At 35.0% G+C, this 16879-nt stretch overlaps 1 protein-coding gene across 1 annotated transcript in view; it reads right to left on the minus strand.

Annotated features, from left to right (window-relative positions):
• Positions 1 to 15934, minus strand: part of LOC148952921 (uncharacterized) — a 94215-nt gene extending 78281 nt beyond the window's left edge. Inside the window, exon 1 of the mRNA XM_089088176.1 lies at positions 15838 to 15934. Coding sequence (XP_088944302.1) covers positions 15838 to 15886 — 49 coding nt within the window. The 5' untranslated portion in view covers positions 15887 to 15934. The remainder of the gene's footprint in view (positions 1 to 15837) is intronic.
• Between the last annotated feature and the right edge of the window lie 945 nt (positions 15935 to 16879).

Genomic DNA, 16879 nt, shown 5'->3' on the forward strand with positions numbered 1-16879 from the left:
ATCCTTTAAGATGATACCTTTTTCTCTTATTTTCTGCAATGTAGTTTGAGCCTTGTTTTCACTTACTCTAGGTTTTGGGAATAATATATTAATCTTAAATACATAATAATTGAATGAGTGATAGATTAAAGGGTACTTATGTAATATACCGCCAACACTCAAGTTTACGATGTGTAAAACTCAAGAACAAACCGGTTTTATCTGTCGGCATTAAGAAACAATTAGCTTACGCTCACTGGAAAACAAGTGGCGGCTAACAGAATACACTGAAATTATATAATGCACATGGGCGTACGTAGCTTCTTGTCTGGGGGGGGGGGCAGCCAATTCTGTGATGAAGGGTGAAGGGGGAGAGCTGAAGTTATACTAGCAGTTCACAAAACCTTACGTTGCCAGCAAGTTCTATCATACCTAAGAAATCTTTATTAATAAGTAATCACCAAAAATCATAAAGCATTAATAAGCCTCTGCATTAATCTTTTTGCATTAGAGCTAAAAAATGCCAAGACCTTTAGATAATTGCTTCTTGTTTGACTTTTATTCTGTCATTCCAGCTTTTTCAACCATCCACCTTTTATCAACTGCTTTTTTAGCCAGCTACCTTTTTTCAACTGCTCTTTCAACATTCTACTTTTTCAGCCATATCAAATTAAGGCGTTGGAAATTTTCTAAATACCCCCGCAACTTTTCATGCTTGAGAAATTATTAACCATGTATGAAGGCTAAGCCTTACTACTTAACTTTGTACTTGTGTCGGGAATCAGGCGTTTCCACCTTGACTGGTATCAAGGATCTTCAAGACCTGTTTGAGCCACGTAATGCGGTCTTCTGCCAGCTGTTTTGCCAATGGGAGCCATTGAGTTGTCCATCTGTGACCGAACTTTTTGAACCCACCAGTAGGTCCAAGGTCTGATATAACTTAGTTCCACCAGCTATTCCGCTGTTCTCCTTGGCGTCTCTTCCATGAGCTAAGTGGCTCAGCTAGATGGATTCGGCGAGGCGAGTACTCTGTTGGCCTCTGTAAGACATGGCCCAACCAATCCGTTGATACTCCTTGATCGTGATGGCAACGCATCTCTCGATGCTACAGATTTGTTTTATATCCACGTTTAATATGCGATCATTCAGATTTAACCTGAGGATGCTACGCAGACAGGTATGCTCAAACACCTTCAGTGCATTTTCATGTAGTCGCTTTACTGACCAAGTTTTGCATCCATAAAGAAGGATTGTTCAAACCAAAGCCAGATAGACTCGAACTTTAGTTCTTACACGAATTTCACGCCGGTATCCATTACGGTGTTCTAAGAGAAGCAAAGACTGTCTGTGCTTTCTGCAATCGCTGTTGAATGTTGGTGTCAGAAGATCCATCAGTAAAAAGGTGGGATCCGAGGTATGTGAAGCTGTTGACCTGATCCAACTGTTCTTGATTTACAGTTAACGAAATGGGATCAGTGTGATTTATTGCCATAAATTTTGTCTTCCCTGTACTGACAAGCCAATACAATCTGCCCAAGTAACTAGCTTGTTGAGCATAGTTTTCTCTGGGTCCGAGAGGATTGTGACATCATCAGCATATTCAAGGTCTCCAAGTGAAAGATTGTGTCCAATCTGGACTCCCAGATCAGAAGATGGTGCATTTTCAAGCACCCAATCAATACAGTAGTTAAACAGAGTCGAAGACAGGATGCAGTCCTGTTTTACTCCAAACTCAACCAGATATTCTTCAGTCTCTTCTCTGTAAACTCGAACTCGGCTCACAGAACCCTTGTATAATTGTTTTTATCCTCAGATAAAATCATTAGAATTAAAAAATGAGGTAGAATTGGATTTGTTTGTCATTCAAAACTTTTCCCAAATATAATCTTCTTACCATAAAAATTGCAGCCCCTCCCTTCTGTCCTTCTAATAAGACAAAAGTAAGATATGTATTATATTAAAATTCGGGGAATAGTTGATTAAAACAGATGCGACCCCAAAACGTGAGTCACAAAAAATTGTATATTATAGCCAAAAATAAAATTTGTTTATTACTTCCAGATTGTTTTCTTGTGAAGTTTTATATTATATTGAGACTTGTTTTTTCACAAACAGTTGCTTTATTTCTTACTCTGCTACCTGATATCTGTGTTTGAAGATTGATCAAACAATTTGTGGTAAAGAACAGTAAGTAACTCAAATGTAAGTAACAGGAACTAAAAGTCTAAAAAAGAGTAACTAAAAAACAAAAAAGAGCTGTTTTCGTTTTTGATATTTTTTTTTTAACCAGGTGATACCTCTCCTCTGAAATATATTTTCTCAGGAGAATGTATGTATCTCTTCTCTTTTGCAAGAAGAGATGTATCTCTTCAACAAAAAGTGAGTTTTTGTCCAAATCTTGCACAAATAGCCAAATTCTCTCAAAACTGTTTATTTGTCAGTTGAAAGGATCTTAAAAGGGCTGATGGATATCAAGGTGTATATACAGTTAAAGCCGGTAACGGGAAAGCTGGGCCATGGAAGATTAGTAGCTTAAAACAGCCAAACTGCAATGTAGCAGCAAATCTCTGTTTGTTTTGGGGATTAGATTAGGGCAAAACTAATATTACAGCTTCATAATGCATGCAACTGCCAGGCTGCTAATCAATATTGTTCTCCCAGAAAATCAAATGGTGTTTTTATAGTTGTAGTATAGTGATCAATGAGATATCAAGCATGCAGTTGGGTATGCATTATTTATATGATACCAATAGCATTGGAGTGTACAACTCTATCCATAAAGTAACAGCAGTAAGCTATATAAAGTATACTTCACACTTTGAGTACTATACTCCACTAGCAGTATTAGAGTAAATATGATACAACACTTTAGATAAAATGGTACATATAAAATCATGGAGAATGATATTTAGGGCTAGTATATGGCTTGCCACTGAATTAGATTACATTGTTAATTGTCATTCAGAAAATTATTAAAATTTCTAACTTCAAGCTATACTAAGTTACATTTGTTGCTTTTCTACAAATTTTACGTATAAAAATACTTTTTGTTCAAAGCAAAGCTACCAAAACACAAGTTGTGGTGCTAAAGTATTGGCAGCTATTGGAATACTACTACTAGCAGCTTTGGAACTTTTTGCACACCTGCCTCCTGGTTTGATACCCCCCCCCCCAAGAGTAGTGCAAGGACAAGGACTGCAAGTTATGCCCTGAGGGCATATAAGGATTTTATGGATTGGGGGGCCAGATAAGCTTCAGATGGGACTCATTTTATTAGAAATTAGAACTTATAGTACCCTTAAGAGTCAAAAGTGATTTGAGAGCAACAAGCCCCCTCCAAGTCCATCACGGCACACTGACATCAGCTACTGAAGTGAACAATTTTTTCTCCGGCATATGCACCACATACCCGTCAATCACAAACTCAGAAATTGAGAGTATCATTGCTGACACCAGGACTGATGAGATATGTGAAGTATCTGAATATGCCGTCTTTAAGGAACTTCAGAAACTGAAAGTAAACTGTGCGTCTTACCCTGGTGAACTCCCTGTCAAGTTGTTACGCGAGTTCTCCATCTTTCTCGCAAAGCCACTCAGCTCTATTATTGACCAGTGTTTTCGCGAACAAGTGTTCCCCAGTGTTTGGAAGAGAGCTTATGTGCGTGTCATTCCAAAAGTGAAAAACCCGAAATCGTGCGACCAACTCCGCCCAATTTCGATAATTCCAAACCTCTCTAAGGTAGCGGAATCATTTATATATCGTGAACTTTTGTCACAAGTCCAGGGCTCTCTTGATCCATACCAATACGGGTGCTTGAAAGGTAATAGTACAACTGTTTATCTTGTGCGTCTGTATCACCTTATTGTTGAATGGCTTGACCAAGGAGGCACAATTGTTGATCTCCTCCTAGCCGACTATAGAAAAGCCTTCGACTTGATACGCCATTATACTGCAGTGAACAATCTGAAGGTTATGGGAGCTTGCAGACAAATTCTCTTATTAGTAATAGATTTCTTACACGACCGACTATAGAGCGTATATGGTCTCTACCCGGGGGATACTGATTCGGAATGGTCTGAGCTTACGTGTGGTGCCCCACAAGGCACTAAACTCGCTGCCTTGTTGTTCTTGGTAGTGATCAACTTTGTCCTTGCCGATTTTGACGAACGGTTCAAATTCGTAGATAACCTTTCCGCCCTCTTAAAATACCTCATTGAGAAGTCTCAAACCGTTCCCCAGTTCAGTGAATCATTTATTGACAACTTAGAGACCAGTGTTCTGAAAACAGCCTCCAAATCAACAAAACGAAAACCAAAATTCTTCAATTTAACCCTCTCAAAAGGGACTTTCAGTGCCCCCCTCCACCATACCAAAGCGTATCGTCGGCAGTTATTCTCGGTGCTACGTTCAGCATTGACTGTTTGTTTAGCCTCCACGTCCAAGGGGTAGTGAAAAAGGCGAACTGCGCCATGCGTACCCTTTTACTGATGCGAAGATTTGATTTTTCAGTGCTGCAATTGAAAACAGCCTACCTGACATATATTCGCCCGATATTAGAGTATGCGTGCCCTGTATGGGATCCACAGGTTCAGAACACTGCCTATATGAGCGAAGTACTCGAATCAGTCCAGAAAAGAGCAGTGAAGGCCATACTGTCTGATCAGTACACCGATTACGAATCAGCACTGTCTCAACTAAATTTGCCGTCACTCCACGATCGCCGTTTTCAACTTATCTGTAAATTTGGCCAGTTTCTTCTGACAAGTGATGAACACAGAAATATATTACCCCCAATGCTGACAAAAAAAAGTAACTACAAGATCAAAAGCAACAAAGCTAGCCCAACCCAAGTGTCGCACTAATCGCTTCAGCAATTCGTTTGTGCCTTTTTATGTTTCTGTCTACAATAAGTGACATGTGTATTAATTTTTTTGTGTCTTTGTTTACTTTGTAAAAAATAGCGCGATTTAGTCGGGATTTAAACCCTGACAACGAAAGCTTTTATGTTAATAAATGATTCTGATTCTGATCATATCCCAAAAAAAAAAAACTAAATAACTAAACAAAGCTTTGAGACATCTTTATTTTTTTGGCATCATTGAAATGTTTAGTAATTATGCATTGGAAGATGCCCCCCTAGGCCTCAGGGCAAGGGCTGTAGGTTAGGAAATTTTTTCATTGTTTACATATAGCACATGTTATTAAGAAAGGTATGTATGTAATGTTATTACAGTAAATTTTATTGAGAAAAGGTGGTGATATTTATTCCTTAAAATCTTAATAATTTTTTATTTATTTAAGTTATAAAAGTGAAAACATTAAAAAAAAAACTCAGTAAAATGTAAATTATGTTCTAACCTTGAGAAGGCATAGGGGTTGTGAGCCCTACTTATGTTAATTTCTGTTTGTCTTGAACTTGACTTGGTTATTTATTGTAATTTCTGTTGGTTTTGGGTTTCATTTATTTACTAATGCATACATGTAGTTTAAGCTTGGTAGATCTTTTATTGTATTTTTGCTCATTTTTTGGTTTAATGGAATTCTTTACTTTTCCTTCAAAAACTTATTTTGTGAGAAAAGTTTTTTTCAATTAATCTTCTAAAAGGCTCACTGGAATAGATTCAACATCTTCAGCAGTCACATCATAAAAGCAACAGGACTCCTTTATCTCAAACCTCAGTAACACCAAAAAAAACTTTCATTGTGTTTCTTAGACCACCAGAGACAGGATCTAGCACAATACCCATACTATGGATCGCAGGTTTCCTGAACCAACAAGAGCACACACTGACACTGTCGCTAGCACACTAATAATACAATCAAATCTGGTCTTGGACTGCAGAAAACTGTTAATATGGATGCTGCTTTTTATCATAAAGACTTTTTGCCTATCAGCATTGGGATTCCACAAAAAGTCCATGTTAAGTCTTGCTGCAAGATGAAAATACATAAAGTCTTGGCATCACAGAGAAAAACTCCAAAAGTTTGCTCATCTTTGTCAGACAGTCAGTAAAACCATGGGCGCCCATATGGGGGGGGGGGGGGCAGGGGGGGTGGAGCCCCCCTGGCTGAATGATGCTGCCTTATATATTTATATTTTTGTTTTGAGATTTTTATTATACAGCATTGGAAGTGCCAATTAGACCAGGTAAGCCTCCACTTTAAAATTCAGCTTATGGGCACCCATGGTCAAAACCAAGTTTAATCTGCAGATATGACAGCGTATATATATACTGCACAAGGCGTCTTCTCCCTAAGTTTTGGTTGAACCCCATACTACACAAGCACCTTCTCCATAAGCTTTGATTGAACCCTATTAAATCCCCCATAAGTAACAAAAATCATCACCATAACTTTGTGCACTGCATAACATAACATCATAACATTGGGCAAAAAACAACATCTAATCCATGGCAACATTTTTATAGTTCCACAAATCAAGGTAGATAAGATTTTAGAATTTAATTTTGCATGTGATAGCAGTCATTTGGTTGCTTGATCGTTTTTCTATTTGATGCAGGCATGATTGCTGATTGTTCTTTTTCAAGAATCACCTTTGGTCTTGTTGAAAAGAATAGCGAAATTGTCTTCAAATATTTTCTCCACTAGTTCAGGAAAATTATCTAAGTTAATGGATGTTTCTGATTTGTAAGTAGCCCCTCAAAGCATAGTGGCCAAGAAGGCAAACAGTGCAAAATTGTACCTGATGTAATCTATATTTCCTCAAACATCTTGAGATAAGGATTTAGATAAGACTATCCTACAGATCTAAAAGCATTACTTCTCATTATCCTAAATTCTGCTTATGCAGGCATAATACTTTCTTCTCTTAGCAGTTTAATAGAACAGAAGTGGCTTTCCACTTGCACTTGAAAAGCCGAACAAGGAAAAGAACATAGAATCCAATTTATTTTTTAGTATTCAATCCATTCAAAGTCTTAATGCAATGTGCTTTAAGACTTAAAGTATATGGTTCAATTTTCTTCTACAAAAAGTGAAGGCCAGATACCTCTAAAAAATATGCCGAGCTGGTTTGTTTTCTGAAACTGTCATGGCAAGTGGGGAAATATGTGTCCACTAACCTGAGTGCTAGCATTGTTATCAGTTTTTACCCTAAAATTTCTGGATTATCACCACAAAAGAGTCCAACGTTTGCTATTACTTTTCACTCATAGTTTGATTACAAACTCACAAGAATAATGAAGATAAAATGACCAGTCAATTTCTAGTTTTTGACTGAACCTTAGGCACAGATCATGGTTCTAGTTGAGGATTGGATAACAAGCCAGTGATTAAAAGCCGTTTTAAACATTTCCAAACAATATTGGCTCCCCATTTATTCAATTCAGATACAACAAAAAGAAAATTTTGAAACAAGGTCCTTAAAAAGTAATAGGGAAATTCAATTGCTGTCAGAACAAATCACAGGGGTAACCAATACAAATGACTGGTTCAATATAGCACATAGCAAATTAGTAATAAAACACTTCTTTAAAAAATAATTGGGGATTTGCACAATCACCAGTTTGAAAAGCCAAATAGTTTAAAGCCCTTTTCAGGGTTCAGAATGAATTTTGCCATATTAGCAATAAAAATGTTTAGAAAGAGTATTGGATGGTATATTTATCTTTTAGATAACTGAGTGATTAAAAAACCCTCATATTTACCCCTTATTTTAAGTTAGTTGCCTGACATCAACATAGCTACCTAACCAGGATATACCCAAAAAAGATGTTGGTGGTCTCAGCCAATCAAAATGTGCATTCATTGCTAATTGGTTTGGATATTACCTGGGCAACCTTATCTGAAGAGCTAACTGAAGACAGATCAAATCTTAAATATTTTTACCATTCCTGTTCTTTGGCCTGCTTTATAAACTTAATTAAATATAAAGCAGGTATAGTTTGAAAAGAAACAACCAGCCCAGCGCAAAACTTTGAAGCACAGGAAAAAAGTTTTCAGGATTCCTTCTTAAAGTGCTAAGCAAATACAAATGGTTATCAATACTCTATCCAATATTTGTTAGGCTGTGTATATAACTTTATGGTATGGTAACAGTCTTGTGTATGGCTTCTTCTGAATAAGCACTATAAAGATCAATGATAGTAATGCTCCATTTCATATTCAATATTTCATTTTAACAGTTGCATCCCAACATCCCTAATGGGGCCAGTTATAGCCCTTGACTATAACCATAACTTAACAGATTTTGTTACTTTTTTAAGCTTGTTATAAACAGTTTGTTTTATAACAAACTGTTTATAAGGAATGAGGGCAACCTTAATCATAGATTTTACAAATTTGCATTGTAAAAGATGAACATAACACTTAGTCCACTTTTTAAAGCTCTTTTTCAGTATACTAATTGCTACCATTCCAAATTCCATATTGAGCCCTAAAAATGGGTCTTAAATTGATAGGTGATATATGCTTCCTTATGGTTTTTTGAGGCATAACTTAGACATGAAAAAAAAAACCAAATCTACGATTTAACCTGAAACCAGTAAATACAATTCCCAATTCAATACTTATTAAAAATATGATAATTACTGTTTTTGCAGTTTCACCCTAGCCTCCTCTCCTTAATCGTGCAAATATTTATTGCAAGGCTATGCAGAAACATGCTTAACAAATAAAGTTAGTACTATTGAATTCCTTATTTTATGTTATTTCCAAATATTCTGGTCATTTTTATGAAAATGAGCCCCTAGGCCCTCCCCCGCCCCCCAGTTATCCCAGATAGAGCCCTAGGAATACATAAAAAAATACTGTTGTAATGGAATTCTTGCTTTATAATATACAGCATGTTTCTATTAATCAGATATTCATGTTTACTCTCATTATTATTCACTTTTTAAAATCATTCTAAATGACTTTTGTATCACATACAGCAATCAATCACAGGTAAAACTAGACTTCATTGAGTTGAAACTACAGAAACTTGTTTTAACAGTACTAGTGTACAATTACTCGTCCTCAGAAGAAAACACCATAAAATTCTGAAAACAACTTAATTTTTTTAGGCTTTCTATATACTGAGAAAAGCTTTCATATGCTTTTTGCAATATGTAGGAAGCCAACACATAGCAAGAGGTATATAAATTTTCACTCTTGCCTCCCCAGTTTCAGTGAAAAGAGGGGTTGTAATTTCATTAGTGGATAGAGCTTTCAGAATTTATTTCCAGGAACTTCTGGATTCAGAATTATTGCATTTAAAAGACATTTTATTTTGTAGGAGTTAGCCAATTAAATTCATAAACAAAATAATAGACAATAGACATATTAAACATAATAATAAAACAAATGCAGTTTCAAAGTCTTCTGAATTGAACCTGTCAAGTTTTTCAGTCAAGAAGACCATTAAGCAGTTTTTTTAATTCTGGGAGGGATTTGATTCATGGCAATTTGGGTAGTAGGGCTTATAATATTCCTTGTTCATGTGGGAAATTTTACAATGGTCATACTCATCAAAAACTTTTTGAATAATTTATTGAGCTCTCAATAGAAGAACTCTTCAATAGAAAGAACTCTGAATGAAGGAACCCAAAAACTTTGTTTTGGCAGAACATATTTTCTACCACCCTGATCATTATGTATAATTCTATGATGCAACAGCCATTTCTAGTAATAGAAAGATTTCATTGTGGGCTGGAGAGGCTATTGAAATAAAAAAATATATTCTTGTTAATTTATCAACAAATAGAAGTACAGGTAATTTGAATATCGACCCAATTTATAACATTCTTTTTCAAAGTGAACCAGTAGTTAGTGGGATTAATAAGGTTTTACAAAATCACCAAGGAAAAATACCAAATACAAGACCTAGGAGAATCTCAGCAATAGTAGCAAACAATAGGATTATTTTGCAACAGAATAATCAACTTCTTGTTCATTTTATTCATTTTTATCCAGTTGCTTTGGTGTTCTTGTCAAAGCAACCCTATTAGCTTCTGCCACCTATTGCAATAATTGAAGATCCTGATTTGGCTTGTTTTATTCCTTGGGTTTTGGGTTTTATTTGTTTTTATGTTATTTTAGTTTTCTATCTTTATTTCATTAGTGTTGAAGATGCCTTGTTTTCATAAAGGCAAAATACCCATTTTTTTTTTTTATCTATTCCTTCTACTGGCTGTATTTCAATTCGTTTGTTTTTTGTTGAAATTTCTCTCTTTGTGGTTCTTTGTCATGGCTGGCCAGTTTGGCTTAAGATTTTTCATTTGCTGAGCTAACTGTCTGGCAAGTCAAATGGAGATCTAAAGGTGAATTTCACCAACCCAATAGAGTTTCTGAAACTTTTGCTGCATGTGACTGCTGGTTTCCAACTCTATATTTCACTCTTTATTGTATTCCCCTGTTACCATGACATCTGCAAGGAATTCATTTAGCATGCTAAAGCAGCTTAAAACATGCGTCCAAGATCAGACAGGAGAGGGCAGATTGAAGGGTCATGCACATGTACAATGTCAAGGTGGATATTAACAATGTTTTAAGCAGCTTCAGGATGAATTCAAAACAGATTAAAATATAGGACGTATTTACAGTGCTTATATTGTTTTGTATCTGGTTCAAGGATTAGCAAGATTAGAGCTCTTCAATTTGGTTAGATGAACTTGTTATCTAATCTTTTTAAACAGCATAGTAATAAATATGCTCAAAAAGGGGACTATGACAGTAACATAATTGGTAACTTTTAAATAGTGTCCCCTCCCCCTCAATGAGAATCCTAAATATACCACTGATTGCATGTGGTGGCTTAATTATATCATTCACAAAAGCACTTCAATATACTTTACCCCCCCCCCCCCATTGTGCAAATATATAAAGTGAATACATCACTTAATGTCTTTTTCTATGGTCTTTCACAATTCAATAAATGCTCGAGGGAAAATTACATTCTGAGATTTTAATGGGACCCTAAAAGATAAAACAGCCCATAGTGGCCATCAGCATAAATACATATTATTAAAGAAATGTCTAGTGATAAATGGACATTTGTAGCTGATTTGGGAATTGTAATTGTTATTTTCATTAGTCTTAATTGTTATTTGGAAACAAATTTGTAAGAAATTTTAAAATGAGCCTGAAATTTGCTAAGAAATGACATAACAGCAAAGCTAACATAATTTTTGAGGGATTTAGGGCTCTCTTTAAAAATACCTGCAACTTTGTTTTCAAATTTACATTTTACTATCAAGACTAATGAATATAAGAATAACTTTCCCTGAATCAGCTACAAACGACAATTTTTTCTTAATATCCATTTTTTAAACAATTTAAAACTTTTGTTTAATAAGGGATGTTTTGAGCCCTTTAAGGGCTCAAAAGGCAATTTTCTGCAAAATCAACTATTGAATTAGGCCATGAAAGAATATTTAAAAAAGGCATCAAGTGTTGTATTCACTTTCATCCTAGCTATATTAGATTGTCAACCAGGGTTGCCACCGTCAGTAGGATTTTACTAGATCTAGTAAAAAATAAATCTAGTATATTTAGAGGATCTAGTAAATTTTCTGAAATCTAGTAAAAAGTCATGATTTGTAGTAAACAAAACTTTTGTTATTTTCCATAAATTCAGGAAAAAAATTAGGGTCCATTCATTACAAAATCTGATTTCAATTACATTAGATATTATGGCTACTATTGCTCTCATTTTTTGCAATTTCCCGTCAACCCTAGCACTTAAAATCTCTACTTTGCTCTCGGCTTCTTCTTGATACTTGCTTTGAAAGGCAAACTATTTAAAATCAGGACTGGCATGCAGGCTTAATTTGTTTTCGGAAAATTTTCCAAGACCCTCATAACAGCTGCTATGTTTGTTACTTAGCCTTGTCTCTTTTTAAAGATGCTGCTGGAAACAAACTTTTTCCATACTTGCCCAAATTCTTTCTGACTCTCTGCAGCTTGCCCCATTCAAGTGTTGGAGCCAGAGAGACAGTTCTTGATTTTGTCAGTCATCAAAACTAAAAACCAAAATAGGCTAAATGTCTCAAGTGTTTTGTCCCTGATTAAAACAAAGCAACTTGTTCTCAGGTTATCAAGTGGAGTATATGACTGGGTGATCCCCAGCAATTTGACTCAGGCTATCAAGAAATAGAAACAAATAGACCCCTTCAGTCAGAATTCAAAACTAGTGGATACTTTAAATTTGGATGAGGCTGAGGCCTTTTAAGTGTAACTTTTTTTAATTATGACTACATATTTTTGTTCTTACTTTTCAATTTGTATGATTTGCCTGACCTGAAGAATATTGACACAATGTTATTTTGTTTAACTAATTATTGTAGGTTATATAAGTTTTCTTTTTCTTGGCAGTCCTAGTCCAATTTGAGGTGCATTTTTTAATCTACATGTGTATTGGTGTTTGATTTTCTTGAATACAAACAAGAGAGAATCCAAAAGAAATCAGTTCACAAAAAATCCTAAATTAATTGCTTTAAAACTTGTCAGAAATCTTTGTAAGCAGCTGATCCCTTATTTAAAGACCATCCCAATTAGTGTTTTAAAAGTGGCAAATTTCCTCTTAAAAATGTAAAATTGAAGGGTTTAGATTTTAAACCTAAAAACAGAAACTGGGGGACAAACTTCAAAAGCCGTCACTTTCAAACACCTCAGATTCTAAGCCCTCCATTGCCTGAATTGCTTTGTGAATATGAGCTGTAGCTGTTTTTCTTTGTTGATTGTTTTTTAATTTTTCAATATATCTGAATTTTTTGACCTGAAGACCATTGATAAATTTAAATCCAAGCTTCACTAGCAGGATTTCCAGAATCTAAGATTCCAGACTATTGTTTGATGTCTTGGATACACTGCATCTGGAATATGAAGCCTATCCAGTAGTACATCCAAATAATAAAATAAAAGGATTTTTGAACTTATAGGTTTCCAGAATTTTCAATCATACTACAAAAACGAAAGAAAAGAGGAAAAGAGAAAAAAAGAAGAAAAAAGGAAAATAGACTGTGGAAATCCTATTGATTATCCTCCTGAAGTAAAAATCAATGCTTGATGGTGAAAAATTTTTTTAAAGCATTTAGTAAAAAGAGAAGCAATTTAGTAAATTTTTCCTCTCAGATTTAGTAAATTCTTCCAGGCCAGGGTGGCAACCCTGTTGTCAACCACAAATTTACCAATATTTGGATTGAGCATCAAATAAAAAATAAAAAAGGTAGTCTACAATTTTCAGTTTACTAGCAAGTTTCCTTCAGAGGCAATCAATCACTAAATATTTACCAAATGTAAAGGAGAAACACATCATGAAAAAGGTCTCTTTAAGGGCTTAAGATGGACTTTGTTATGATAGCAATTAGTAAATTTGGAAAGTGTTAAATGCATACTGAACAAAATTCTAGAAAAACTACTTTTTGCTTAGGGACTCCCCCTCCCCTCAGACATACTTTAGTCCATAGATCCATCCCTGAAAGTTTCATTTTCCTAACCTAACTACATTCCAAGATAGAAAAAATAGCTTGTCTAAAATTCTACTGCTTATTGTGATAGCCTATATTGATCCTTTGAGTGGCAAATGATCACACAAACAAGCTTGTAAATATTTTAATCAACAAAGTATTTAGATAGCTAAGAAACAAACTTACCCCTAGAATTATAATTTTGTACTGAATCCAAATATGACATTTGTTTCTATTGAAAATCCAAATTTTAAACCTTTTATAGATCTGAAGATGATACCTTTTTGTCTTGTCTTAGAATACCTGTGTTAGTGTCACTCTTGTTAAAACCAGTTTACCCATAAATTGAATCAATGGTGATCAAATCAAGAATCAATAAATGTGTAGGAAATATGAAATATGGCCTATACATTTGGGTAAGGTAAGAAAAGGAGATTATGCTAAAATCTAATTTGTGACAGAAACAAGTCCTATACTTGGATCCAAGATGAAGGTAAGATTGTTTCTAAGCTTTCTGAATACTCTGTTAATCAAGATATTTAGGTAAATTTCTAGGTGGCACTATAACTTAGCTAGGATGAAAGTGAAAATGTTATTTGATGCCTTTTTTATGTTCTTTCATAATTCAATAATTGCTTCTGGTGCTAATTGCATCTTAAGCCCTTAAAGGGGCCCCAAAGGTATTTCATTTTTGTAACCACACAAAGAATTTATCAACACTAGTTAAGTTATTGAAAAGTGGTTAAAACCATATCACTAGTTTATAAATAAGTTGTTCAAGAGTAACATATTCCAAAAATACTTAGCCTATTTATAACAATTCAAACCTCATTTATTAGGCGACTCAAATATAAACTGTTTTCTGGTAAATATTTACCAGATCCTATTATTGACTTATGAATAAAATGAATATACCAATCAACGCCTTTTTTCTGCTCTTTTAAAACATAATAATCATTTTTGCTGGAAATGAATTTTAGCCCCCACCCCTATATATACCAATTCAAGGTATATATTTGCACATTAGGGGGGGGGGGGAATTTAGGTAAATTTTTACCAAATCATATGATTGAGTTTCAAATAAAGTTAATCTACCATTTGATACCTTTTTTATGCTGATTATATATATAAAAATCAATTCTGTTGGAAATGAATTTAAGCCCCCCCCCCCGATATATGTCAATTCAGGATATATATTTGCAAATATGGGGTGGGGGTTAGGTTAGGTTAGGGGGGGCTGAAATTCATTTTGGTAAAATTATACTTTAGCTACTTTTGGCAATCTTGGGAAAGGGGTTAGGTTAGGAAAATGAAACTTTCAGGGATGGGTCTACAGGCTAAAGTATGTCCCAGGAAGGTATTTCAAAGTAAATACCTCCACTCCTTCCCCCTCTGGAGGGTCCTGAAATTTGCCTATATGACCAACCCATTGAAATTTTGTCAAAACAACTTTTTACCTTAATTTTTAGTTATCAGTTTCTTTTTCTGTGGCTTTAGCTCTGAAAATGCAATTTCAGTTATTTGAGCAGAATTTTAAGCCATGTTAATGTTTTATTTCCAAAATTTAGGAAATGTATTTGCATATCTTTAAAACCTTATAAATTGGGATTAAGCAAAGTTGTGAAGCTGAAAACAGTTTTGTTGTACTTCATTTAAGCAGAAGATCTATTTTGCAAGGTTTCACTTTTATAACACACAGATTTTTAAAGGTCATGACCCTCTAGAGGAGAAGGAGTGGAGGTAGGTACTTCAAAATATCTTCCCAGACATAATTTAGCCTGTAGAACCAGCCCTGAAAGTTTCATTTTCCTAACCTAACCTCATTACAAAATATTCAAAAATAGCTAAAGCAGAATTTTACCTTCATTTCTGATAGAAATGATTATTATATTTGTGATCAACATAAAAAAAGGCATTTAATGGTGTATTCACTTTATTCCCAACTCAATAATATGATTTGGTAAAAATTTACCAAAGTTTAATCTTACCTCTCATTTACATCAGAAATAAAATTTACCCCCACCCTCCTAATGTGCAAATATATACCCTGAATTGGTATAAATAGGGGTGGGGATAAAATTCATTTCTGACAATGATTATTAGCCTATCTTTGGAAATAGCATAAAAAGGCATCAAGTGGTATGTTTACTGTATTCATAAGTCAATAATATGATTTGGTTAAAATTTACCAATTCATCTACATTTACCATTAAGCTAGGCTAGACAGAATCAGTAAATTTTACAAAGTTAGTCAAGCCTCAATCTTCACTAGCCTATTAAAAGGAAGAAAAGATGAAGGAGGCAATTATCACAGCAGCAACCATTATATTTGGAAACAGTCTGGAGGTGAATCATATCATATGGTAGCCTACAAGGAATCTTTGGATATCATAAAGTGTAGTTCAGAAGAACCTGGCACAAAAACGTCACCATATTTATAAAATTACATACTACCCGATTGTGTAGATCTCAACCCTTGAAAAGGTGGACACGGATTCATTTCCAGGTAAGTTTTGCCCAGGCAATAATATTAATCCTCCAAATTTTTATTTTTTAAGGAACAACGCTCTAATAATTAGGGTTGCCAAATTTTTGGTCAATGAATATGTCGATTGAGCATCCAAAAATGTGTCCTTTTCAGCCAAATTATGTCCATATTTTGTCTATAATATGTCTATCTTGAAATCTCAGAAACTAGTTATTTCTACGACTTGTAAACTTCTTTCTAAGTGGCCAGTTAACATCAAATATAATGAAAAATGAAAAAGATTCATTTACTTCAACCAAAAGAAATGAACTAGTGTGAAAGCACAAAAGTCATAAAAACATTTAAATAATAAAAACTAATTGTCGGAGCTATAGACTCATCTTTCTGCAAGAGTTCCGCTTGACAGGTATGGTCGGTATGAGGGTGAGAATTTTCACTTCTTTTGGTAGCTTTTTGCAAATCAGAGTATTTCTTGCGCATGTCATAAGGTACAATCCAGGAGTCAAGCAACGTTGCAGAGCGCTAGGTAAGCTGGATTGCCCTTCAATCAGAGGGGTGACATCCCCAAAGGCATAATTACTAAACCTTTGAAGAATGCCGAACAGAATAGATGTCTACAAATTCTGATTGGATGGTGTTTTTCGGAACTGATAGGCACGGGGAGGGGGAGGGTTGCCCTCAAATCACTTTTGACTCTTATAAAGCGAACTAAACTTCAATCAAATGAGCCCCATCTGAAGTTTATATGACTACCCATTCCATAAAACCTTATATGCCCCTGGGACATAACTTACAACCCTTGTCCCAGGGCTCTTATGGGTTGTGTAAACGCTGAGGGCATTGTTATATGTTCTTTGGACCATTTTTAACAAAATTTCAATCTCAAAATTTATTTTGGATGCATCTAGGGAAAAGAATATGTGTGTGTGTGGGGGGGGGGGGTGGCTCCACCCTTCTCCACCAAGGGTGGAGGTGGGGGCGTACTCCAAGGGTGGCACGGCCCTT

Source organism: Artemia sp. Qi Xiang Cuo, chromosome 4 (genome assembly GCF_049724085.1).
Source record: "Artemia sp. Qi Xiang Cuo chromosome 4, ASM4972408v1, whole genome shotgun sequence".
Lineage (NCBI taxonomy): Eukaryota > Metazoa > Arthropoda > Branchiopoda > Anostraca > Artemiidae > Artemia > Artemia sp. Qi Xiang Cuo.